Source organism: Suncus etruscus, chromosome 2 (assembly GCF_024139225.1).
Source record: "Suncus etruscus isolate mSunEtr1 chromosome 2, mSunEtr1.pri.cur, whole genome shotgun sequence".
In the NCBI taxonomy this organism is placed as follows: Eukaryota; Metazoa; Chordata; class Mammalia; order Eulipotyphla; family Soricidae; genus Suncus; species Suncus etruscus.
Window position 1 is genome coordinate 32,347,471 of NC_064849.1, and position 27,362 is coordinate 32,374,832.

Consider the following 27,362-nt stretch of genomic DNA (forward strand, 5'->3'; position numbering starts at 1 on the left):
CCCCGCATGCAGTGCTATATCTCTGGCCTCTTTTCTTGCTCCATTTTAGAGTAAAATTTTGCTCTAATGGAGGCATCTCCTCAGTCTCTCCAGAGGATACTTTTTCACAAAAGCTTTTTAAAATGGCACCTGCATGAGGCTGGAGGAGGGATGATGGGAGTGTGACTTGGAGCTCACTTGGGGCAGATGGGGGAGAGAGCAAGAGGCTGGGAAGCTGGGCTAAACATATCTGTCCACAGGCAGTGGGATAGAAAATGGCCCATTTCTGGTGGCAAGGTCTCTGAAGACAGCAGGATCTGGGAAAAAATGAACAATTAAGATCTAGTAGAAAGCAAGGGGGCTACATGAAGGCAAGTGAAAGGAAATTCCAGTAGAGCATTCAAAAAAAGCCCAGATATTAATTGTAGAAGCAAGTGCTCCAAGTTTGGGGGAAGGGCTGGACAGTTCTGTAAACAGTTCCTGATCATTGTTTCATAGGGTCACTCAACAAAAAAGGTCATGAAAGGAAACTGAAGTACTCAGCTGCCCTATGAAACTCGGTTTGCCTGAGACTGGTTTCTGCTCACACCTCTCAATGCCTGGCTTCAGAACATTCACAGGAAAGTAAGCAGACAAACAATGGGAGCGGTGTGGCCGGGGGTGTGGCCGAGAGTGTAAGGGTAGAAAGGTTAATCCTAGAGAAGCAAGAGCTGGCTCAGTTACAAAGCATTTACCCTGCATGTTTGAAGCCCTGGGTTCAATCACTGGCACTACACACATGCAAAAACGACCCCAGAGAAGAAGAGGGGTGGAGAGGAAGAGGTGTACGTGCAGTTCCCAATGACTCAGAAGTAATTACTAGGACACATTGGCTAATTTATTCAGAACCATCAAATTAACAGGAATGTAAGGGGCCCTCAGATCTGGATTATCTGTGTCTGTCACCCCATCTGAGTATTTCCATGGTCTCTAAGCCTGAAGACCAGGCAGACATAAAACCAAAATTTGGGGCCCGGAGAGATAGCACAGCGGCGTTTGCCTTGCAAGCAGCCGATCCAGGACCAAAGGTGGTTGGTTCGAATCTCGGTGTCCCATATGGTCCCCCGTGCCTGCCAGGAGCTATTTCTGAGCAGACAGCCAGGAGTAACCCCTGAGCGCCGCCGGGTGTGGCCCAAAAACCAAAACCAAAACCAAAAACAAAATTTGATAGATGCAGAAGAAAGATGAGAGAAAAAGCTAGGGACTAGAGAGATAGAATATAAGGTAAGGCCATGCATTGCATGTTGTTGACTCCATATTGTCCCCTGAGCACAAATAGGACTGATCCCTGTTTGTAAAACCAGGAGTAGGCCCACATACCGTGTGTGCCTGCCCTCAAATTTACTAGAGAGGGGGAAATAAGATTACAGAGCAAAATTCTGACAGACACCATGTTAGCTAAATAATCACTAGTAATACAGATCGACTACTACATATTTGATAAGATGTCCAGAGAAGAGCATATCAATTTTGTGCTCTCCTCCCCAAATATATGCCCCTGGTATAATCACAAGAAACAGATTGAGAGGCCAGAGACAGTACAATGGGCAGGGACTTGCCTTACATGTGGCTTGTCCAGATTTGATCCCTGGAACTCCATATAGTCCTCTGAGGGCCATCAGGAATGATTCCTAAGTGCACAGCTGGAGTAAGCCTGGAAGACTGTTGGGTTTGCCGTAAAGCAGGGGTCTCAAACTCAATTTACCTGGGGGCCGCAGGAGGCAAAGTCGGGGTGAGGCAGGGCCGCATATGGGATTTCACAAAAAAAAAAAAAAAAAAAAAAAGGACAGCGGGCAGGAGCAGCGGAAATGATGTCTGTGTGAGGCGCAAAGTATTCGCGATTATTTATTCGCTTACCGAATATTCGCAATAAAAAAATCGCATTAGTAAGAAAAAAAACGCAAAATATCGCATTAAACATTTGCATACCCCGAACGGAACTGCTCGGGGTATGCGAATGTTGAATGCAATTTTTTTTACTAATGCGATTTTTAATGCTATTATTCGGTAAGCGAATAATCGCGAATACTACAATATTTGAAGGCCGGCAGCAGGCCACAAAATATTGTACGGAGGGCCGCAAACGGCCTGCGGGCCGCGAGTTTGAGACCCCTGCCCTAAAAGGAACCAAAAAATGAAGGAAGGAAGAAAAGAAGGAGGAAAGGATGAAAAAAAGGAGTAAAGGAAGAAGTAAACAGACTGAAGTTGGAGGATATTCTATCAAATAACTAAGAGTGCTTTGGGACCAAAGTGAAAATACAGAAAAATATGGTGTTGGGCCCGGAGAGATAGCACAGCGGCATTTGCCTTGCAAGCAGCCTATCCAGGACCAAAGGTGGTTGGTTCGAATCCCGGTGTCCCATATGGTCCTCCGTGCCTGCCAAGAGCTATTTCTGAGCAGACAGCCAGGAGAAACCCCTGAGCACCGCCGGGTTTGGCCCAAAAACCAAAAAGAAAAAAAAAAGTCCCTGAATAAAAGAAAGAAAGAAAGAAAGAAAGAAAGAAAGAAAGAAAGAAAGAAAGAAAGAAAGAAAGAAAGAAAGAAAGAAAGAAAGAAAGAAAGAGAGAGAGAGAGAGAGAGAGAGAGGAAGGAAGGAAGGAAGGAAGGAAGGAAGGAAGGAAGGAAGGAAGGAAGGAAGGAAGGAAGGAAGGAAGGAAGGAAGGAAGGAAGGAAGGAAGGAAGCGAGGGAGGGACGAAGGGAGGGAGGGAGGGAAGGAGAGGAGGAAAGGAGGGAGGGAGGAAGAAAAGAAGGAAGGAAAGAAAGAAAAAGGGAAAGAAGGAAAGAAGGAAAACAAGCACTTTTCAAGGTGGGAGGGAAGCTGAGGACATGGATGGAGAGAAGATCCATTGGTGATAGGCTTGGTGTTGGAACACTATATGTCCAAAAGTCTACTATAGACAGCGTTATAAATCACAGGGTCTTAATCAATAAATAATAAGTGTCACCTAAGTTAAAAAATTTAAAAGGAATGCTCTTTAAAGAGCCATGGTCATGAAAAATAAGGACAGACTAGTGAAGTGCCAGGGTCCCAATTGAACAATGCAACAGAAAGAAAAGGACACAAGTCAACAAACCTGTGCTATTTAAAGAAACTGTACTTTTACAAATAGCATTTATTATAAGAGGTTAATTTCTAATTTGGAAAGGTTGTACTATAGCTCAAGGGAAAACTAGGCAAAGTGCCTGCAGTGCTCAGGGTTTACTCCTACTTTGTGCTCAGTGATCACTCCTAGTGTGTAAAATAAATCTCCATATTATATTTCCAACCCCAGGTGAGCTGGTCTAAAAGGTCACATTCAAATTAATAAACCAAACCTGTCAGGAGAGAATCATGGAGTTGGGTGACTTCTGCCTCGTGGTCTCTCTGGGCCCACCAAAACCGAAATCTCTCTTTATTCTACCAGTTCAAATTCAACTGGAAGAGGGAGGGTCAAGGGAGAAGCAAAAGTACCATATTTTCCGGCATATAAGACGACTTTTGAAACAAAAAAAAAGTCAACCGAAAATCGGGGGTCCTCTTATACGCCGAGTGTATCCCGAAAAATGTTTCAATATGCCGCTCAACGAAAATTGCCTGAATATTGCCACAAAACGAATTTTCCAACTCGATCCTGCACCAATCACTGCTAGGCTGCTCGACCGCCTCTCTAACTCAGCCAATCCAAGCAGGCTTTTGATACATGCAAATTAGACAATGTTCTGGATCCGAATCTACACTGTAAAAAGCCTGCTCAGATTGGCCAGAGTCAGAGAGGAAGTCTATTACAGTATGACCTTTGAACCTTTGCTTGTTGTGATTGGCTCACTGTGATACATACAGTTGCAGCACAGGAACGTTCTGTCTGATACAGCGAATATAGGCCTAAACCTATGTTTTAACTGCAAAATTAGAGGGTCGTCTTATACGCTGGAAAATACGGTATCTATCCAGGTAGACTTTTTCAAGTCAAAGGACTTGGTGAAAAGAAAGAGGAAGTTGGGGAACACCTTTGTTTGGGGTAAAACCAAGTTGTAAACCAACAGATACAAAGAAACCAGGGAGGATCTTTTTGTTTAAAAAAAAAATGAGAAGGGCTACATTAGTTTTGTTCTATTCTCTGCAAAAGGCAGAAATCCCCAAAAAGGAGCTATAAAAGTAGTTGCTAATTTGTATAGGCACCGTAAAAGCTGGGAAAATAAATAGGAAAAAACTGTAGTAGCAAGTAAGGTCATGAGGAAATTTTCTAATTCGTAGGAATCACTACTGGTGAAATTAGACTTGGCTGTAAAAGCATCATATGTTAGACTGTGCATACATCATTCTCAAAACAATCAGCTTTTCCAAATCCTGTCTTAAGCATGTCCCAATTTTTTTCAGACTTCTCTGAACATAAACATTAAAACCTTTCTACAGATATACTTAATTTAAAAACAAGTCCTTAAACATTCTTATACTTAGCACTGTAATATGAGTCTAGACGCAGTGGTCCTCAAACTATGGCCCGCGGGCCACACATTGTATTTGTATCTGTTTTGTTTCTTCATTGCAAAATAAGATATATGCAGTATGCATAAGAATTCATTCATAAGTTTTGTTTTTACTATAGTCAGACCCTCCAATGGTCTGAGGGACAGTGTTTAAAAAGTTTGAGGACTCTCAGAGCATCCAAGTTCTTTTTCCATGGTTTCTCTAAACAAAATCATAAGAACATTTCTGCAGATAACACTCTCTCTCTCTCCCTCTCCCTCTCTCTCTCTCTCTCTCTCTCTCTCTCTCTCTCTCTCTCTCTCTCTAGTTTGAAAATAAAAAGTTTACTTCCAGATTCTGGCTTCTTTAAATAGTGCTGCTATGAACATGGTAGTGCAGAAGGCATTATTGTATTGTGTTTTTGTGGTGCTAGGAGGGTATATCCCTAGTGATATCATGACAATGATAGAGAGAGAAATACAATGCCTGTCTTGAAGACAGGCAGGAGGTGAGGGGAGATAGAAAATGGGGAGACAATGGCAGGGGTCTCAAACTCAATTTACCTGGGGGCCACAGGAGGCAAAGTCAGGGTGATCCTTGAGTGCAAAGTCAGTAGTAAGGCTTGAACATTGGGGTGTGTGACCCAAACAACTAAAACAAAACAAAACAAAACAAAAAAAGATTCCTCTAGGGCAGGGCCACAAAATGTAGTATGAAGGGCCATTTGCGGCCCGTGGGCCACGAGTTTGAGACCCCTGGAGGGAAAGTGAAGGGGAGTAGGCATTTAATGGTTAAAACCCAATTACGAACATGTTTGTAACCATGGTATTTACATGAAGAAACTTCTTAAAAACTATTTTTAAGAAACTATTAAAAGCTACTAAGAAACCCATGTATCTATTAAAATGAAAATTCTGGTTTAAACATAGGATGTTGTAAAACTGAGTATAATAAAATGGACATCATTTTGTAAATTTATGTGATCCTACAATGGCAAGAGATTTTTACAGTATTTAATTCAGTTTGCAATATTCTGAATCTAAATAAATTGTTAAGAAAATATAGGTGAAAATCATGTGATAGAAAAAAAAAAAAGAAGTTTGTTAAACTGTAGGATGATAACCAGCTATTACCCCAAGACAAAGGCTTTCCCCCAATTTCCTCCTTCTGTAAACCTCTTCCTTTGGTATAAAAGCCCACTGCATAGGTACTTTTGTTTCTCACCGGACCTTTCTCCTCCTGGTATATTGGGTATTGGTTTAATTTTTTTTTTAAAGGCATTTCTGGCTTTGGCAGAGGTTGAAAGATGTCGAGGTAAAAAGTAGACTTGCTCCATGGCTCTCTCTTAACTGGCTTGACTTATTATTTCTTGGCCTCTACCCTGCTTCTTCAGACCCTTCTGCATGGGGTTTGGAAACAGTGCCTGGGGTGATCTCACAACCAGTAGATTTTTATTTTACACTAAACATTCTTATAATGAGCACTGCAATAAGACTCTATAGTGTCCAAGTTCCTTTTCCATAGACTTCTATAGGCAAAAACATTAGAACATTTTTGCAGACAGACTTAATTTGAAATAAGTAACTAAATGATATACACACTCAAACATCATAGCCATTGGGAAACATTCGCTAGGATAGCCAAGAACCATTAAGGATCTAATAACATTATCCATTTCCCTGGAAATATACAAATTAATATTAAACCACTAGAGGTGGATACATAATTATTTGTTTGCAGTGGGGCATAGAACAAAATAGTAGCTATTAAGATCTATACAAGTAGAACACAGTTTAACCACCAATATAGCGACCAATGCAAATAGGATAAAGAGGGTAACCTAGAGGAAAGGTAATTTTTTTTTATTTTTGTTTTTGTTTTTGGGTCACACCTGGCAGTGCTCAGGGGTTACTCCTGGCTCTACACTCAGAAATCGCTCCTGGCAGGCTCGGGGGACCATATGGGATGCCGGGATTCGAACCACCTTCCTTCTGCATGCAAGGCAAATGCCCTACCTCCATGCTACCTCTCTGGCCCCCTTCCTTTTTTTCTAAAAGTAATTTATCTCCCACTTCCCTGGAAAAATGTATTATGATCAACCAGGTTGATTCATGGTCTTTTAATATTTATGTATAAAGATACTTAAAGCTAAAAATAATATAAATACTACTACTACTAATATAATCAGTAAATTAGGTATGCACTAATCCAAATGGGACAACAGAGCTAATTGTGAGCAGAGGTAGGGGTGTGGTGGCTAGTTAGTAGAAGAAAAAATAAAATCTAAAAGAAAAGAATCTTAAAATAATTATTTTATTATTTTATTTTATTTATTTGTTTTTGTTTTTTTGGGGGGGGGCACACCTGGTGACACTCAGAGGTTACTCCTGGCTATGCACTCAGAAATTGCTCCTGGCTTGGGGGAAATATGGGATGCTGGGGTTCGAACCGTGGTCTGTCCTGGGTCAGCTTGAGTGCAAGACAAATGCTCTACCCCTGCACCATCACTCCGGCCCCCTAAAATAATTTTAAAAAGAATGTTTTAAAAAAAAAAAGAAAAAATATTAGGCATGAGATAAAGGTGTATTTTACCAGAAAGCCACTGCCTGACCTGAGGGATATGTTAACTTGTAAGAGGACCCTGCTCTCTCAGAAATGGATTAGGGGGCCAAAGAGATAGTCCAGTGGGTAGGACATTTGTCTTGCACATGGCTAACCCAGGTTTTATTTCTTTTGTTTGTTTGTTTTGATTTTTGGCCACACCTGGTGATGCTCAGGGGTTACTCCTGGCTATGCACTCAAAAATCATTCCTGGCTTGGGGGACCATATGGAACACTCGAAGGATTGAACCACTGTCCACCTAGGCTAGCATGCGTAAGGCAGATGCCTTATGCCCTGCACCATGCTCCAGTAGGTTTTATTTCTTGAACCTCATATGGTCCCTCAAGCTCACCAGGAGAGATCCCTAAGCACAGATTCAGGAGTAACCCAGAAGCTCCCAAACAAACAAAACAAAAATCCAGAAATGGTTAAAGGGTTGGAGGAATCAGATGGGATAGAAACTCATCAAATGATGGTGTCTCTTCTTTATTCAGAACCCCAAAGGAGCATTGTATTGTGTCAGATTCTTAAATGTTTGCCCTCGCTTAAATGTCACAACAGATTTGAAGTAGCTGTTCAAGATGAGGAAGAATCATCCCTGCCACTAAAAGGGCCAGTGGGACTGGGATTTAGATCCAACCTGCATTACTCTACTCTAGAGCTCTCTCACCACTGCACTGAACTGCACTATCTTTTCTGTGAGGTCCTAGTTTAGAAACCTGGGGTTTTCACCTGGAGGGTGGGGGCAGTGGAGAGAGAAGGCAGAGTCAGAGAGAGGACGTCCTTCAAGGGGCCTAGGAGTAGAGCTGTCCATGGTGCTAGCTAGAGGTGTATGGGAAGAGCTCCTATAGGAACAGCAAAGACAGCTGGGGGAACTAACAGGGTAAGAGCACTGCTCAGAGAACTGGGAGAGTTAATGGAGCAAGAACATTACTCATGGGCTGAGAGAACTAAATGAGTAACGGTATTGCTAAGACAGCTAGGAGAACTAATGGAATAACAGCACTGCTCAGACAGCTAGGAGAGCTAATAGAGCAAGACCATTGCTCAGCGTAGCAGTGTATGAAGACAAATTTCCAGCCTTTAGGAGGAATTAGAGCAGTTCACAAGGGAATTACTTGCAAGTCTATCCATGTTTGCCCATTTTACAGGTGAAGAAAGTTAAATTCTGGGAATTGTACAATTCTTCACTGCTAAAAACAATACTTGAACTCAAAACTTTGGGGATCAAATTTTAGATTCTTTTGCCCTTTATTTTCTTAATGTTGTCATATACTCTGTATGGCCTTTGGGGAAAGGTGGCAATTAATAGGGAGATAAATTTATTTATGGGTTGGCATGGGAGAATTAGATAATGTATAACCATCATAGAATGAAACCTTTCTTTCTTTTTTATCAAGGTACCATAATTTATAAAGTTATTAATGATTGTGGTTTAGGCAAATAATGTTCCAACACCAATCTCATCACTAGTGTCCATTTCCCTACACCAGGATGTCCCCAGCCCTCCTGCCCTCAGTCTTTCTCTATAACAGACACATTAAAAAAAACATAAAACTGTGGTTTACAACATGATAGACTTTCATATATAACACATTTCAGCTCCACACCCTCTACCAACGTGACCACTTCCTCCATTTTCCTATGTTATTCCCTCTCTTCCTCCTCTGTGTTCTTTCTATTGAAGATCAGTTATTGGCTTTTGTTGCCTTTGGGCACTTTTTTTTCCATGTTACTTTTTGCTATATCCTACATATTAGAGAAATTACTCTGTTCCTCTCCTCTGACGAGCTTCACTCAGCATAATACTTTCTAGATACATTCATCTAGTAGCAGATTTCATAATTAGAATAAAAATGTAAGATGGCACTAAGCTATCAACCCTAAACAAAGGTGCAAAGGTGTTTCCTCAACTTTCTCCTTCCCTAAACCTCTTCCTTTGATATGTAAAAACCTACTGGATAGTGTTTTTCTGTTTCTCTCTCTCTCTCTCTTTCTCTCTCTCTCTCTCTCTCTCAACCTTCCCCTCCTGGTATTGGAAATTAGTTTTAATAAGGGGGCTCAGGCAGAGAGGATGAGGGAAAAGGCCACGGATATTGTTGGTTAATTATTTCTTTGCCGCTACCCTTCTTTAGACTGTCTGCCTAAAGGATTAGAAACACAGGGTAATCTCACAACTTGTGGATTTTTATTTTACAAAAACTATTTTCCTTGGATGTTGGAACCAAGCCAGCTCCATAGACTCACTCTTTTCTTGAACACAATGTAAACAGGGCCTTGATAGATGGGTACCCTGGCCCACACAGCAGAAAGCTGGCCATCTCAGGAGAAGAGGGAAGGCCAAACCCCTGCCCTGACAAAGCCACACCTACTGCCTCCATCACCCATAATCACCATTTTCCTGCTGGTCCTGCATCAACACTAACCCAATATGATTTCCTCAGGGGACACCAATCTGACCAAATTTCAGGTATGCCAGTATTTGAGCTGATATCACCAGGGCTTTTGGGAGTATGTATGGGCACCCTCCTTCTTTATCTTCCTTCTTCCAGGGGGCCTACAGCTGAGTATACACTCCTAAAGGTCATGGTATCAGTAATAATGCTTTGAATCTCTAAACAACTATATTTGTTTAATGCTGTCATACCTATAGGAACTCATCAATTTAACAGAATGGAGAGATAACAACAAATACTTAATCAACCTTCTATCGTTGTATTAATGACTTTATTGGAGATATATTCATTTTCACAAATGTACTTGCTACTGTACATTGGCCGGCAGTGCTCAAATGCTACTCTTGGCTCTATCCTCAGAAATCTCCTCCAACAGGCTTAGGGGACCATATGGGATGCTGAGATTAGAACCACCGTCCTTCTGCATGCAAGGCAAACACCCTACCTCCATGCTATCTCTCCGGCTCCACTAGTGTACATTTTCTTTTCTCTTTCTTTTTGTTTGTTTATTTGTTTTTGGTGCTTTTTTTTTTACCACACCCGGCAGTGTTCAGGGGTTACTCCTGGCTCTATGCTTAGAAATCTCTCTTGGGGCCCGGAGAGATGGCACAGTGGTGTTTGCCTTGCAAGCAGTCGATCCAGGACCTAAGGTGGTTGGTTCGAATCCCGGTGTCCCATATGGTCCCCCGTACCTGCCAGGAGCTATTTCTGAGCAAACAGCCAGGAGTAACCCCTGAGCATCGCCGGGTATAGCCCAAAAACCAAAGAGAGAGAGAGAGAGAGAGAGAGAGAGAGAGAGAGAGAGAGAGAGAGAGAGAGAGAGAGAAATCTCTCTTGACAGGCTCAGGGGACCATATGGGATGCCCAGATTCGAACCACCATCCTTCTGCATGCAAGGCAAACGCCCTACCTTCATGCTATCTCTCTAGCTCCTGTCTTTCTTTTTTTAAACTTTCTTCTCTTCTTTTTTATTTTTGTTTCTAGTTTTTCGATAACTTTGCTTTCACTTATCTGGAAACAAATGTATTATGATCAACTATGTGATACATTTTCTTTAAATAAAAAATTTTGGAAAACCCAAGCTGGAGGATAGCACAGCTGTAGGGCATTTGCCTTGCATGCAGCTGATCCAGGATGGATGGTGGTTTGAATCCCACCATCCCACATTGTACCCCAAGCCTGCCAGGAGCAATTTCTGAGCTCAGAGCCAGGAGTAACCCCTGAGCTTCACTGAGTGTGACCCAAAAACAAAAAAAAAATTTTTTGGAAAAATTATTTTCTTTGAATTCTCTTGTCAGAAAGTAATCCAGACCTATGCACTGTCATAAGACATCTAGCCCCACCCCATGCAGTTTTGTGTCTTGGCAGATCCCTGTAGTCTGCAGGACCGCCAGTCTCTAGATACGGCATTACCCCTGACTCACCTGTTGTAATGAACCTCTAAAGTAGAATGCCTGCCATTCATTTATCCCCGAGGTTCTCTTAGCTGCAGAATCTCACCTTCCAGTTCTCAACCCAGGCCACTCTAGGATCTCCTTTTGTTTTTTTCTACACCGTAGCAGCAAGGCTGAGTCCTTCTTTGAGAAAAAAAAAAAAAAAAGAATGGAGAAAGTATCCTAGCTTTGCCAAGGGTCAACACTGAGGCTGGTGGGGGGAGTGGGGGAAGAAGATTCTCAGAAAGCCAAAGGGATTACTCATCCTATTTAGCCAGGACATTTTGTGTGTGTGTGTGTGTGTATGTGTGTGTGTATGTTTGTATCTAACCATGTCAATGGTCTCCCATGTGCCAAGAATTTCATGTGACCAATGACTCAATTCCCAACACCAATCTTTAGCTAATTACCTTTAAGTAGTAGATGACTAAGTCAGGTTCAGAGGCTCAAGGTCACTGAGTGACAGTCAGGGTTAATGTTAGGAGATGTCTCTATCGTTCAGAGACTGGATAGGAAGCAAAATGGAAAGGAAAGTTTAGAAAATATACTTTTATTCTTTCTTCCTTTCTCCTACCCTTCTTTCCTACTTCTCTTTCTCCCTTGCTACCTTTCTTTCTTCTTTTGTTCCTCTCTCCATCCATCCTTCCTACCCTTCTTTTCTTCCCTCCCTCCCTCCTGAGTTTGGGCCATACTTAGTGGTACTCAGGGGTAATTTCTGGCTCTATGCTCAATAATGATCCCTGGAAGTGCTCAAGGGACTAAATGCAATGTTGGGAATGGAACCAGGTTGCTGTACTAGCTCCTTCCCTCTGTATTATCTCTTCATTTCAAGTTTCTTGGATCATTAGCCTTTTCTCAACCTTGTTCTTTGCCTAGAAACAAATAATACACACTATATTACCTTCTTGGCCTAGGGAGGACCCAGAACATGTGATCTTTCAATTTCTGGTTTCCTGGAAATGGGGGGTTTCTAGAGAAAAGCTGCCTTACTTCATCCTCTACCTCAATCCTGGCCATGCCTCTTTCCATGTTCTTAGCTGCTGGGCTAACGTCTGGTTCTAAAAGCCAGCATGAAAGCATAGCAGTAGGATGTTTGTCTTACACATGGCTGATCCAGGATGGACCTTGGTTTGATCCCCAGCATCCTATATGGTTCCCCAAGCTTGCCAGCAACAGTTTATGAGCACATAGCCAGGAGTAACCCCTGAGCACTGCCGGATGTGGCCCCAAAACAAAAAACAAACAAACAAAAGTCTGGTTCTGGACTTCCAGAAAGTGCCAAATGACACAAGGTCACAGGTAGATAGAGCAGCAGAAAAGTGGAATCTACAGACTGAGCTAAGAATATTTTGGCAATTCCAGAGCCCCACAATCTACCCAGGTTCAGGTTAACCAGTCTCTGTAGTCACCTAGCTCCCCTTTGCTGAAGGGGTACGAAACTTCTCACTTTTCTCCTTCTTGGTATTCTCTCACTAGAATATGACAAAGTCACTACAAAGTCTTGCTTGTTGGTCTTCAAAAGGACAAAAGATCCCCATGTCTTATTCCTAAGATACAGCTGAGTCAGAATGATTATTACAAAAAGAACTGAAGGGAAAACAAAAAGAAAATCATTACAGAAACCATAAACAGCATAAAATTATGCTCAAAGTGCAGACTTTGGAGTCTGAGAATAACATTAAAATCCTGAAAAGCCCCACATTCCTGGATCCTAAGGAAACTCTGCGTTTAATCCTGCTGGCATAGTTTAACAAGCCCCTGGCTGGGCCCTTCCCTGCAGGTCTGCTACTCTGGTCCTACTTCAGGAAACTTTTCCTTTTCAGTTCATTTTCCACTCTTCCAAGTAAACTCCAACTGTCCCCAAATGAGAATTTTTTGGGGGGCAAATAAGAATTTTTTCTGCCCCTAAGTTTAACTCTCTCTTACTGACCAACATGCACTGCCCCGTCCTCATCAAGGTCCTGAATAGTGAAATGTTTTTTTGTTCATGAATAAACTTTCGGATTTTCTGCTTCACCTGCCTAAGGAATCTTTACCAAATGAAACCCTTCTTCTCATTGCACATAAAGACAAATGAGCAACAACAAATGAAAAGAAGGGGGGAAAGAAGAAGGAAAGAAAGAAAAGAAGGAAAGGAAAGAAGAGAAGAAAGGAAAGAGGAAAGAAAATGGAAAGGAAAGGGGAGGAAAGGAAAGGAAAGGAAAGGAAAGGAAAGGAAAGGAAAGGAAAGGAAAGGAAAGGAAAGGAAAGGAAAGGGGAGGAAAGGAAAGGAAAGGGGAGGAAGAAAGAGAAGAGGAAAAATGAAGGAAAGGAAAGGAAAAAAGGAAAGGAAAGGATTTCCCCCCAAATCCACATTTTATATATAACAGTGCCTTCTTCATTCAGTAACCTCCAGATCTCTTCATAAAAGTTAGGATTGTGCTGTGTGAAAGGAAAATGCCGGGCCTACACACACCCGCGCAAAATAAAGGAATTCAGATGCAAAGCAATATGCAAAGAAGAAGAAACAAGAGGCTGCTTTTATAAGTTTACAATCGCTAACACGGAAAGAAGTTCCTGTTCGGACTGCCACCAACGCAGTTGGGAAACCAACCAGCACTTGGCTGACAAATTCTTCCAGCAGCCTTCCATAAATATGGGCATCAATGAAGTCACAGTGGCAGAAACATCACGATAACTAGGGACCAAGACATACTAGTATGTTATCTGCTAGGAGCTGAGAAAGTCAGAGGACAAACTAGGAAAGTAAGATTGACGTTTAGCAGCCCTTTCGCCTTCTCTAAATTTTGACTCACTTGGGCTACCGTCGTTGCCTGGGGATACCAAAAGACGCCGAGTCCCGAGCGTCCCGTATCTATGGAAACGATAACATGGCGTCTGTGTGTGAGTTCTGAGCGTTGGTCCCAGAGATCCAGGAAGCAGCGCGAATAGTCCCAGAAGGTATTTGGTCCTGGGAAACTACCTCCTCCGGGAATAAATCCCTAAATGTCCTCAGAAACCCCTGGGATTGAGTATCTGTGAAATCAAGACTGAGATCCCAAAAAGAAAGGAGGAACAATTCCAAGAAATATTTTGTCCTTTCATTTCACTCATTTCTTTTTTTCATCTACTCTACACATTTATCTGCCACTTTTTCCACTGGTCATGTCAGGAATTTTGAGCTTGGAAATTAGACACATTGTCCCCGAGAGTAGAAAATAAAAATTTTAATTCCATTTCCTTAGCTCAGTGACTTTACAGTGATTGCAAATGTGTCGCTTGATGGAGTCTCACTCTGGCTTATTTGCAAATTAGGATGGTTAGTTTAAGTTTGTTAAGATGAGGTTGTCAAGCTTTCTTTCAAATCCCCTGTTTCTTGTTTTTTTTTTTTTTTTTTTTTTTTTTTTTTTTTATGAAGGCTTATTTCTGGCCCTGTGCTCAGAAATCATCCCTGGCCATGCTCAGGGAGCCAGGGGAAGATCCAAATTGGGTTTGCTGCGTGCAAGACAAATGTCCTGTCTGCTGTATTATCGCTCTGGCCCACCCTGTTCTTTTTTACCTTAACATCAACTTCGTAAATTAAGATAACCTTCACTTAAGACTGAGGCTCCAGGCTTTGAAGAAGCAGGATTCAGGGAAACATCTTTTGGGGGGTGAAGGTGGGGGAATGGGGTTGTGTGGGCCAGATCATGGTTTACTCCTGGCTGTGCACTCAGAAATTACTCCTGGCCTGCTCAGGATAATATGGGATGGTGAGGGATCAAACTACCATGCAACTTTGTGCAAGGCAAATGCCCTACCAGCCATAAAATAGCTTCAGTTCACACATTTTTCCTTTGGGGAAGGGGTTAGTTTAGGCTTATACCAGATAGTGCTCAAGAACTACTCAAAGCATGGGAGTCACTCCTGGTTGTGTTCCATGAACCATGTGAATGGAACCCAGGCAAGTGCTCTGCCACTGAGCTATGTGAGAAACTTTTTTTTTTTTTTTTGGCCTTTTGGACCACACCCGGTGGCGCTCAGTCAGGGGTTACTCCTGGCTATGCACTCAGAAATCGCTCCTGACTTGGGGGACCATATGGGACGCCAGGGGACTGAACCGCAGTCTGTCCTATGCTAGCGCGGGTAAGGCCTTACCGCTTGCGTCACCTCTCCAGCCCCGAGAAACATATTTTTTGTTTGTTTTGTTTTGGAGCTACACATGGTAGTGTGCAGAGATTATTCATGAAGCATTGCTGTGTGTTGTTCCTAGCAGTGCTCTGGATCACACAGTACTAAAACCCCAAGTATCTGCATCTTGAGCCTTTTGAACTTTCTCCTTGACCCAGGGTTGGGACTTGGGCCACACTTAGCAGCATTTATTTCTGGTTCTGTGCTCAGGGATCACTCCTAACTGTACTTGGGGGTCCATATATTACATGAGAGATCTAGGTGGAGTCAGTTATGTACAAGAAAAAGGCTTTAACCCCTATATTATATATCTGGTTCCACAATAAAAAATTATATATATGTATATATATTGCCAGGAGCAATTTCTGAGCTCATAGCCAGCAGTAACCCCTGAGCATCACCAGTGTGGCCGAAAAACAAACAAAAAAGAAATATTATATTTTAGATATTTCTTAAGAATCCACTTAAACTAATCATAGCTGTAATAAAAGTAACCTGAATAAATAGACATATAAAGAACATTTAAAATAATGAAAGCTTTTTTTTTCTTTTTCATTTTTGGGTCACACCTGCCAGCACTCAGGGGCTACTCCTGGCTCCACACTCAGAAATCACCACTGACAGGCTCAGGAAAACATATGGGATGCCGGAATTCGAACCACCGTCCTTCTGCATGCAAGGCAAATGCCCTACCGCTGTGCTATTTTTCCAGCTCCCATGAAAGCTTAATTCACTATTAATCACTGTTAATTCACTATTAATCAGTATAAAGCCCTATTCAGGGATCAGAGTACAGCAGATAGGGAATTTGCCTTGCACGTTTGATTCCAGGTTTGATCCCTGGCATCCCATATGGTCCCCAAATCCCTGCCAGGGCTGTGAGATACACATATCCATGTATATATGTATATATGTGTATCTCACATATGTATTTCATGATAATTAAATTAAGGAATTAATTTTATTTTTTAAAAAAAGGAGTGATAAAAAAAAGGAGTGATCCCTGAGCACAGAGCCAGGAATAAGCCCTGAGTACTGCCAGGTGCGGCCTAAAAGCAAAATCAAAGGGAAGAGGGAAGGAGGGAGGATGGAAGAGAGAAAGAGAAAATAAAGAGAGAGGGGGAGAGAGAGGAGAGGAGAAAGACCTTTACTGAGCTAAAAATAAACAGACCTTTCTTAATCTAGTAGAGAGTAGTTACAAGGGGCCGGAGAGATAGCATGGAGGTAAGACTTTTGCCTTTCATGCAGAGGTCATCAGTTCGAATCCCCGCGCCCCATATGGTCCCCGTGCCTGCCAGGAGCAATTTCTGAGCATGGAGCCAGGAGTAGCCCCTGAGCACTGCTGGGTGTGACCCAAAAACCACAAAAAAAAAAACCCACAAACAAACAAACAAAAACAAAACAAAACAGAGTAGCTACAAGCACCATGTGTGAATGTCATAGTTAATTATGAAATTTTCCTTGTCTTTTAAAGAAACTGTTAGGGGCCAGAGGAGCAATGGTTTTGAGGGTAGGGCCCTTGCCTTGCACACACTAAATCTTGGTTCAATCACTGATACCCTTTTTTATAGTCCCCTCAAACCCTTTCAAGAGTGATCCCTAAGCTTAGAGCCGGGAATAAGTCCTAAACATTGCTAGACGTAGCCAAAATACAAAAATACACAAACCCCCAAAATGTTCATTTTAAAACTGCTCTAGGGACTGGAGTGATAGCATAATGGGTAGAGCATTTGCCTTGCACACAGCAGACCAGGGTTTGATACCCAGCATTTCATATGCCCCGCTCCCAGCCTGTGAGGGTAATTTCTGAGCCCAGAGGCAGGAGTAACCCCTGAGTGCCACTAGGTGTGGCCCCAAAGCAAACAAACAAAAGAGCTGGGGTTTTTTTGTTTGTTTGTTTTTTTGGTTTTTGGGCCACACCTGGTAACGCTAATGGGTTACTCCTGGCTATGTGCTCAGAAGTTGCTCCTGGCTTGGGGGACCATATGGGACACCAGGGGAACGAATTGCGGTCCGTCCAAGGCTAGCGCAGGCAAGGCAGGCACCTTACCTCTAGCGCCACCGCCCAGTCCCTAAAAGAGCTGTTTTAATATTTTTTAAAACAGCTTTCAAAGCTATGAACTATCTAAGCTGTTGCTTGTGCATGAAGCCTTGCATCATTTCTTCAAATCTGAATGATAACCTATCTGGATACAGTATTATTAGTGGGGTGTGTTTTTTTTGAGGGGTCACACCCAACCGCGCTCAGGGGTTACTCCTGGCTCTATGCTCAGGAATTGCTCCTGGCAGGCTCAGGGGACCCTATGGGATGCTGGGATTTGAACCACCAATCTTCTGCATGAAAGGCAAACTCCTTACCTCCATGCTATCTCTCTGGCCCCTAGTGGGATGTTTATTTCGTTGAGCTTGTTTGTTTTTACAATATATCCCACCTTCTTCTCTGGCCTCTAGAGTCTCACTTGATAGATTTGCTGTGATTCTTGTGGGAGTTCCTTTGTGTGTAAGTTCCTTCTTTGATCTTGCTGCTTCCATTATTTTGTCTTGGTCTTTTATCAATCTTATTACAATGTGCCTTAGATCTATTGATTACAATGTGTCTTTTGGTCTTTTTTTTTTTTTTTTTGGAGCCTTTCAGGCCTCTTAGATCTGAATGAATGCACTCATCAACTCTGGTAATTTTTAATCTAATTTTTCTTTGATGACTGGTTCTTCACTATATTCATCTTCCTATTTCTCACAGACTCTGATTAATTCTTTTTTCTTGTTTTTTTTTGAACCACATTGGGTGGTGTTCAGGTCTTACTGCTAACTGCCCTCAGAAATCACTCCTGGCAGGCTCACAGAAAAATAGGGCATGTTGGAGATAGAATCCAGGTTGGCTTTGTTCAAGACTAGTGCCTTAATTACTGTACTATCCCTCCAGACCCTGTAGTGATCCTTATATTTCTCCTCTTTATTCAGCCCTTTGTTCTTTATTTGATGTTAATTTTTTTTTATTAAACTTTCCCCCAGGTTTTATTGTTTTCTAGAGGTTTCCTGCATCTCATCTTGGAGTTCACCAAGTTGCTGCTATTATTATGCTGAGGCCTTTAGTTGTGGTTTCTTTTATTAATATCACCAATTATATTGTTCATCCCAGTCACTTATGATTGTCGTTTTCTCATTTAAACTCGTGCTTTCTTGTGACTTGAGCTCAGTAGACTCTGCATCATGGTGTCTTTATAGTCATTTTGAGAAATTACAATGCTTTTGAACTAGCAGAGCCTTCTGTGCTCTTGATAGGCTTCTACTAAGCCTTCTCCTTCAAGTCCACTATACTTTTTTTTTTTTTTTTTTGGTTTTTGGGTCACACCTGGCGGTGCTCAGGGGTTACTCCTGGCTGTCTGCTCAGAAATCGCTCCTGGCAGGCACGGGGGACCATATGGGACACCGGGATTCGAACCAACCACCTTTGGTCCTGGATCGGCTGCTTGCAAGGCAAACGCCGCTGTGCTATCTCTCCGGGCCCTCCACTATACTTTTGAGGGTGAAAGTGGTTTGTGGTTTATCTGTGTGAACTCTTTGAGGCATTAGTCAGAGTGTTGCTCTAAACTTCCTGTTTCTCACCCAGTGACAAGAGGTCTAAATGTGTACAGTGTGAGGTGCAATAAGTAAAACTGTTACTGGGTTTGATCCTAGCACCACACACACACCTACAGTAAGAAATGTGCACATGTGCCAAATCCTGGTGATCTCCAATTAGATTACCACACCTGGGTGCATGTGTCAAAGGAAATAAGCTAACAGAAGAAGAAACTCAAGGCCTAGGGACCAGAGTCAGTTTGGGAGTCCCATGGGTCCCCAAGAGCAGGGCACAAGACGTTAATCATTTGGTGAAAAATATTTCCCTAGGGAAAAGGGCCTGTGCCCCTATCCATGGCATTGTGCATAGATTTGATGAGCATATTTGTATATGTATTTGCATGTAATTTTCATATGCAGTCTGTTCATGGATCTGCTAGAAAGCTTGAGTCTTTTATTCTTGAATGGCTCCATTCAAGTGAATGTCCTCTTTATTTTTATGTTTTATTTGGAGAGGTGGGTTTAGATCACACATGGTGATGCTCAGGGTCTACTCCTGGAGTGACTCCTGGTGGTACGCAGGGGACCATATATATGGTGTCAGAGACCAAATCAGTTTTGGCCACCTGCCAGGAAAGCCCCTTACTCTCTATACTGTCTTTTCTCCAATAAATGCTTCCTGGAAGCCAGAACTCCAGAGGAATATTGATAGACAAACCCAGAGGACCATCAGTTCTCCAATCTGATTGACCTCTTCTTTGCCACTGTTCCTTTCTCACTGGAGGCAAGAGACCTGCAGAGGAAGTATAAAAGCCAGAAAAAAGCCAGAAAAGGTATCATTCTTATTTCAGTAAAATGCAGTTTCACTCCTGGAAACTCTCAGTGTGCCCATGGAGCAAGGGCTGCAGGTTCTGATCACCAGGGCTGTTCTATGTTTTTCTAAATGAAGATTCCCAGGTAGTTCTGAGCCCTGTATGCAGGCTCACTGCTTCAGTGCCTAGCAGCAAGAACTCACTCCCAACTGGCTGTAATGGCTGCAGTGAATTTGCTTGCTGCCTTCACTTGCCTCATGTCTGAGCAGTTCCCACCTCCAAATGAGTCAGAGCCCCTGACTTGGCCAATATTCCCCTGGGACCTGGGCTCTAGGTGCCATGTGTTCATTTGGGTAGCCCCATGCTCCCTCAGAAAGCTGAGGTCAGTGGGACTGTGCCACGAACACTAGGTTCTGTCCAGTACTGGCACCAGGGTCGGTGCCACCTTGCCTGGCAATAGTGAGCACCTGGGTGCCCACACCACAGCCACAGCAGAGCCCACATGAGCACATGCTCAGGGCAGAAAGAACTTGGTGCCCAGGGCCAATATAGGGAGTGGGAGTAGAAAGGGTGGGGGCAGGAAACCTTTTCTCCCCTGTAGGAGTAAACCCCAGCTCTAGAGCTAGTATAGACTGAGCACTAGGCTGGCTGGGGTGAGGAACACAGGGTTGGTTGGGGGGACAAGGGAAGAAGCTGCAGGGAGAAGGGACTAGGAGCCTGAAGCCTGCAACTGTCTGGTCCTCTGGTCCCTGTCTTCAGGCTTCTGTGTCAGGACATCCCTTTGCAACCTCTGGTTCTCTGTGTAACAGCTCACGGCATGTTCACACTGTAGGTCCTCTAAGTCACCACTGTGCCTGCGTGTGCCTTCTTAGGGGCCATAGCCCCCAGTCCTCCCAGACCTCTGTGCCCTTTGGGGGCTCTCTGCCCTTTGGTTCTTTCCTTGCCAGTCTCTCCTCAGAGCAACTGGGAGCAGCCAGGAGCTTTCACTTCTTTCTACTTTTCTCTTCTCTTCTCTTCTCTTCTCTTCTCTTCTCTTCTCTCTTCTTTTCTCTTCTCTCTTCTTTCTTTCTTTCTTTCTTTCTTTCTTTCTTTCTTTCTTTCTTTCTTTCTTTCTTTCTTTCTTTCTTTCTTTCTTTCTTTCTTTCTTTCTTTCTTTCTTTCTTTCTTTCTTTCTTTCTTTCTTTCTTTCTTTCTTTCTTTCTTTCTTTCTTTCTTTCTTTCCTTCTTTCTTTCTTTCTTTCTTTCTTTTCTTCCTTCCTTCCTTTCTTTTTCTTTTTTCTCTCTCTCTTTTCTTTTCTTTTTGTTTTTTTTTGGGGGGGGGTCACACACGGCAGCACACAGGGGTTACTCCTGGCTCTATGCTCAGAAATCGCTCCTGGCAGGCTCAGGAGACCATATGGGATGCCAGGATTCGAACCACTGTTTTTCTGTATGCAAGGCAAACACCTTACTTTCATGCTATCTCTCTGGCCCCTCTTTTTTCTTTTCTATATGTGGTAGACCTTCTGTAGGTGAGGAGAGAGAGAAAAAGAGCCCCTTTGTCTGCTTAAATGCTTGATTTTATCTGCTTCTACCCCCTCCCCCAGCCACTCCATTATCCATTTGACTGGAGAGCTTTTTGGCAGGTGAGATTTCAAGTAACCAGTGAAATGAACCAGTTCACCTGGTACCCTGCCCTCTCACTCCCCCCATAACACCAGCTCTTCTCTGCCAAACAGGACATCAATTTAGTGCAGGTACCTAAGAATGAAATATTGCCTGGGCCATCTAGGTCACCTAGATGCCTGGGTCACCCTAGCAGTACTCTGGGCCTCTTTCAGAGTCTACTGGGCTGTACCCCAGCAATATTTGAGGACCATGTGGAGCTGTGACTCAAACTCAGATCAGAAACATGCCTTGCATGTGCACTAGTCATTGTACTCTTCTGGCCTCCCTCTCTGTTTTTGACATGTGTCTGTCCAGGCAGGCCTGTGGGCTCCAAGAACACCACCTCCTCAACCCTTTCATGGGGTTACCCTTCAACTAACCCCTGACTACAAGTTCAATTTTTCCTGTTCCAGTTTGGCTTCCATTTTCCTGGCTGCACCCTGAGTGGCCACCCACTGGCATTCAATCACCCCTGCTTAAGTGCCACTATCTCTCCACTGTCTCTGACAGAGAAAGGAAAGCTGTGCTTGGCTGCCGACACTGTCAATAATGGAACTTGAGAGTATGGCTCTGAGAGAGAAGGGATTGATCCTTATTGTCTTCCTGGCTCCTGGCACCTAAAAGGAAGTTCACAAATATTTGCTGGATGGGCGCCATTAGCCTTGTGTGATGTCACAATATAAAAGCAAGATTTGGTCCAAAATAGCAGAGCCAGAGCCAGAGAGATAGTACAGGCATAAGGCATTTATTTGCCTTACACATGGTTGACCCTGGTTCAAATCCCCAACACTGCATATGGTCCCCTAAGTCCTGCCAGAAGTGATCTCTAAGACAAAGTCAACAGTATGCCCTGAGCATTGCCAAGTTGACTTAACACTCCCCCCAAAAAAGAATAGCAGTGCTCCTGAGCTGGTTCTTTCTAGAGGTGACTCCTTCCTTTACTTCCCCTCTGGAGAGTTCCCTCCCTATTTAGATAAGTTGGGGTAAGGGACTTGAATAAATATTCCACCAAAAGTCAGGGGGCTGGTTTATCACATCTTTGGCACCATCAGGGGCAGTACTGATAAGTCCTAAAGTCAGGGCATTGATGGGGGGCGGTTGTGAAAGGCAAAAGAGTTTCATCCCCATCCCATCCAGAAGCATCCCTGGATCTAATATGGCCAGGAGGAGACTGGGAGGGGGCAGGAGAGGCAGAGAAGGAGACATCAGAGACAAGAGGGACTGTGGAGGCACCAGGCTGCTGCATCTGTGCTTTCTGATGGAATGGAAAGGTGGCAGGTAGGAAAGACTGGAGGGCACAGAGGATGCAGGGGCCCCAGTCACCTACGACGGTGCTTAGGGGCTACTCCTGGCTCTGTAGCATTGACTCCCAGGCTGCCTGCTTCTCACCCTCTCTCTCTCTCCAGACCTCCAAGAAACAGGGGTGATACTTTATGGAGGTGGGGAGCTCTTTACTTGATCCCCAAGTCCTTGAATCCTGCATACTCATTCTTCCTTCCTTTTCCCCATGCCCTTGTCTACTGAACAGCTTGCCTGCCCCATGGATGCTAAGATGTGCTTCCCAAATAAGTTCGAGAGAGTGAAGAAGAGGGTTGTCTGGGGCGTGGAGGTGCCCCTGGAGCTGCAGTGGAAAGGCTGGGATCTGGGGAAGGAGATCACCAAGAACCTGGTGCTCAAAAACCTGTCCCTGAAGACCCAGAAGATGAAGTACAGGTATAGACCCAGCTGGGGAATGGGAGAAAGGGCCCACAATTTTCCAAAGCAGGTACCCCTGGCTACAATTTTGGTTTTGAAAAATGCATAGTTCTCCCCAAGCAGTGCTCCTCCCAAAGGGGTTCAGAAACCATTCCCAGTGATTCAGTGTTGAGGCAGGCCAGATTATAATGCTAGGTATCAAACTTGGGGCCACAGTGATAGTATAGCAGGTAGGGTACTAATTTTGGACACAGCAGACCCAGATTCAATCCCTAGCACCCTACATGGTCCCCTAAACATTTCCAGGAATGTTTCCTGAGCAAAGAGCCAGGCATAATCCCTGAGCACCACTAGTTGTGGCCCACAAACAAGCAACCAATCAAACAGGAATAGGACAAAAGGGAAGTCTCTTTAATCTTTATGGCCCCTCTGATTTTTGAGCCCCTTGGCCTGCTGATGTGTCTGTCTCCTTGATTTCACCCACAGACCCCCCCAAACCAGATTCTTCTTCACAGTCATCCCACAGCCCATCTTCCTGAGCCCGGGCATAAGCTTCACACTCCCCATCGTCTTCCGGCCTCTGGAGAAGGTAGGGTCTCCCCTGGTAAGTGGATGGAACAGTATCCTGTGCACAGGAATAGGGAACAATAGCAAGGAACCCCACCCCACTTTGCCACCAGCAGCCACTAAAGATATTCAGCCTGGAGAGTTGAACAGAGGCCCCCACCCTGCATTCATAGAGGAAGCTTCTGGTAGGATATTGGGGGTGAGTAGGGTGATGCTACTATACTGACCATTAGAAAACCCTGGCCTGCCTTTGCCTTTTCTAGGTAAAGGTATAGGGGTTGGGCCCCATGCAGATGCATAGGGGCCCTTCCTGGCTCTGTGCTCAGCAGTGACCCCTGGCTGTTCAGGGTGGGGACACAGTATATGGTGGTAGTATGCAACCAGTCAGCTGCAAGTAAGGAAAGGCCTTCACTCTATACTATCTCTCTGGCCCAAGAAGCCCAAAATTTCTTGGCCTCTTCCTATTCTCTCAGAACATCCTCTGCTTCTGAAAATACTTTATTTTTCACCAAAGAAATCCTGGATCATTGGAGCTGAGACCATGTGGGTCATGGGCCCTCTTTTCAGCCCTAGCCAGCCCTCAGAGGGGTTTCTGGAGGGATGGTTGAGGGCCAAGTTCAGTTGGTGCTTCTGAGCATCATCCAGGTGCCACATAAAACATAAATATTGGGCTGGAGAGACAGTACATCAGGGAGGGTGCTTGTCTTGTATGCAGGTTCCGTGTCCAGCATCCCATAAAGTCCCCCTAGAACACCATCAGGAGTAATTCCTGAGTGCTATAGAGCCAGGAGTAGCCCCTAAGCACCATCGTAGGTGACTGGGGCCCCTGCATCCTCTGTGTCCCCCACTGCAGACACAGTACATGGACCAGCTGTGGTTTGAGAAAGAAGAGGGAGTGTTCAGCGTGAACCTGAGAGCCACCCTGCCCCAACACGCTCTCATCATCCCTCAATCTCTGCAGTTGCCTATGTGCGCCGTGGGGGAAGCAGTGCAATCTTGGTTCTGCCTGGACAATGTGGGGTGAGAAAAGAGACTGGGGATTGCGGGACAGGGACACCCACAGAGCACTGGTGGTGGTGGTGGAGGGAGGCACAGAAAAGCACAAGATGCCCAGGATCTCTGCCTCTCCAAAGCAGGGGTCCAGGTTTTATTGAACCCAGAGACTAGAATCAATGTTTACCCTGTCCCCACCCCAACTCTCCCCCAGGGATCTGCCCACCTTCTACAGCTGGGAGTGCCCCAGCCCCTTCCAGATCCTGCCTACCACAGGCCTGGTGATGCCCGGCCAGACCTCCCACACCAAGGTCACCTGCCAGCCACTCTTAGCCACCGTCTATGAAGGGCAGGCCACATGCTGGTATGGGGAGATCGGCTGCGAGCAGAAAAGCTGCATCTACCTTCGGACTGTGGGTGAGCCTGTCCTTCAGCCTCCAGACCACAGGCACTGTCCTGGTCCACCTTATGCTGCCCTCACTGGTCCGCCCTACCCCACCACAGGCCCACTCAAGCCTCTGCCCCACTCAGACCAGCCTTCCCAGTCCTGGCAAATAGCCCCAACCCTTCTAGCATGTGGGGGTATCCCCTGGGGCAGCTGCCTCCTGGCAGGGTTATTTTTCCCCGGGGCTATAGAGGTCCGCGGGTCTTTCCCCCCACTGAGACTCCCTGCTCACCGCCCCAGCCAAATGTGCGCAGCTGTTGGTAAGCATCGTGCAGAAGCAGCCAGAGGACCAGGACGCCGAAGGCGAGCAGAAAGTGCTGCACTTCGACTCCATAACCCTGGGCAGCACCGCAGAGAGGCAGATCAGGCTATATAACCCATCAGTGGTACGCCTCCTGCCGCTGTGGGTGACTCGGAGTCCTGGGTGGGGAAGGGTCCCCCAAAACCTCCCTTTCCAGGAAGCCATCTTCCACCCCCTTGCTCTCCAGTCTCATAGAACACATGTCAGTTGATACGTGACTGTCTTTTTCTGGTTTTTGTTTTGGGAGCCACACCAGGTGGTGCTCAGGTCTTCCTCCTGGTTTGCACTCAAGAATTAATCCTAGGGGCCGGAGATATAGCACAGCATTAGGGCATTTGACTTGTATGAGGCCGACCTGGGAGGGATCGGTTCGATTCCTGGCACCCCATATGATTCTCCACCTGCCAGGAGAGATTTCTGAGTACAGGGCCAGGAGTGACCCCTGAGTGCCACTGGGTGTGGCCCAGAAACCAACCAATCAATCAATCAAGTTTAAATAAAGAATTGATCCTGGCTGAGTTCCATATGGGGTGCAGGGGATCGAACCCAGGTCCCTTGTGTGCAAAGCCTGCATAGAACTCGCTGTATTATCTCCCCACTTCTATACATGCATGTCTTAGTAGATGTCCTCTCCTTTCAGCTTGGGGGCTAGAACCAATTCCAAGAGCAGCCTAGGACTACCTAAGCACGTTCAGTAGCTTGGGGGGAGGTTTCCTCCACTGGAATCCACTGGGGGCAACTCCCCACTCTTCAAGGCTAATAAGTGGGAGTAAAGACCACTTATCCCTGTGTAATTGACCCATCCTCCATCTCCCTGTCCCCCTCTGGCCCTCACCCGGCTTCACAGGTGAGCGCCCCTTTCAGGGTCGAGAAGCTCGAGAACACTTTGACCGAAGAACAGACCTTCTGGTGCTCCAAAGTCCAGGGTGTCGTGCACCCAGGAGAGAAGAAATTCCTCTCCTTGTTCTTCCGCCCTGAGACTTTGGACGCCAAAACTATGGATTACTTTTCCATTTTACCCTCCGGCTCCACCTCCCAAACCCCTCTCAAAGTCGTTGGTTACTGCAGAGGTACCGGCCACTTCCTCATCTGCCCTCTCGGTGGTGGTGGTGGTGGTGGGAGTGGAGGGGGGCAGGAGCTGTTTCCACCAATTTCAGATCCTGAACCTCTTGAGCTACTTCGGAATCTAGCTCCTCCTTGCCCTTCATCCTGGGCATCTGCTGCTCCCTGGTGGCCACCATGAGAAGCAGTTAAGGACCGGCCGGAGATGATGTTCCTCTAGCCAGCTGCTCACCTGGGGATCCTAGGGGTCTCCTTGCTGAAATATCCACCCCAGCCCTCCTCCTCAGCGACCCCCGTCTCCCATGCCCAGGTCCTGCTGTCTTCCTGCAGCAAACCTGCGTGGACTTCAGTTGGGTCGACCTCGGGGTGCGCATTGAGAAGTCCCTCTGGATAAAGAACAAGTCGGAGTGCACTGCCTACTTCCAGTTCGCCATTGACTGCCAGGAGAGCGTCTTCAGCATCCAGCCGGCCTTCGGAACCCTGGAAGGCAAGGCCCGCCAGCTCCTGCGTTGTGCTTTCCAGCCCTTGGAACCCTTCATCTACTTCCGGAGAGTGGCCTGTGTCATCCACCATCAGGTGGCTCACCCTCCCTGGATTCTAGACCCTTCTGGAGATGACTGGATTCTATCTCCAGTTCCAAAAGAACTGGCTTGTGGAGGGGTGGAGAAGGGAGGTTGCAGTAGAGGGGCCCAGCATTGCTAGAAGATGGGGGAGATGTAGGAACTCAGGAACTCTGTGCGAATGTGTGCTGGGTCTGGATCTTACCCTGATCGCTTCTGCTAATGAAGTGCCATGGTCCAGAGACGCACTGCACCACAGCATGAGCTAAGAGCTTGGGTTTGGGGAACCCTGCCCTGGCCCTGACCCACGGAAGGCCTCGCGGACCCCTGTTACAGGACCCACTCTTCTTGGACCTGATTGGGACCTGCCACTCAGACAGCACCAAGCCAGTTATCCTGAGACCTGAGCACCTGGTGTGGTACCGCACACACCTGGCACGGGGACTGACGTATTACCCTCCCGATATCCTTTGCACTATGATCATGGAGAAGAAGCTGGAGCAAGATTCGAATGGAGCACTCATGCTTTCCACAGAGGTGCGAAGAGCACTCTTGGCCCCCAGAGTGGGCTCTCTTCCATGTCTCCCCCCCATTCCTCTATTTCCTTGGGGT

At 45.2% G+C, this 27,362-nt stretch overlaps 2 protein-coding genes across 2 annotated transcripts in view; one reads left to right on the forward strand and one right to left on the reverse strand.

The window, feature by feature from the left end:
- The window catches only part of LOC126000887 (reticulophagy regulator 2-like), a 545,054-nt gene that overhangs the window by 165,761 nt on the left and 351,931 nt on the right, over positions 1 to 27,362 (reverse strand). The window lies entirely within an intron of this gene.
- CFAP65 (cilia and flagella associated protein 65) overlaps positions 13,836 to 27,362 on the forward strand; it is a 42,905-nt gene continuing 29,378 nt past the window's right edge. Inside the window, 9 exon segments of the mRNA XM_049768932.1 lie at positions 13,836 to 13,898; positions 22,656 to 22,840; positions 23,309 to 23,411; positions 24,243 to 24,409; positions 24,597 to 24,799; positions 25,068 to 25,213; positions 25,976 to 26,198; positions 26,501 to 26,766; positions 27,087 to 27,287. Of these exon segments, the coding sequence (XP_049624889.1) occupies positions 22,668 to 22,840; positions 23,309 to 23,411; positions 24,243 to 24,409; positions 24,597 to 24,799; positions 25,068 to 25,213; positions 25,976 to 26,198; positions 26,501 to 26,766; positions 27,087 to 27,287 (1,482 nt within the window). The 5' untranslated portion in view covers positions 13,836 to 13,898; positions 22,656 to 22,667.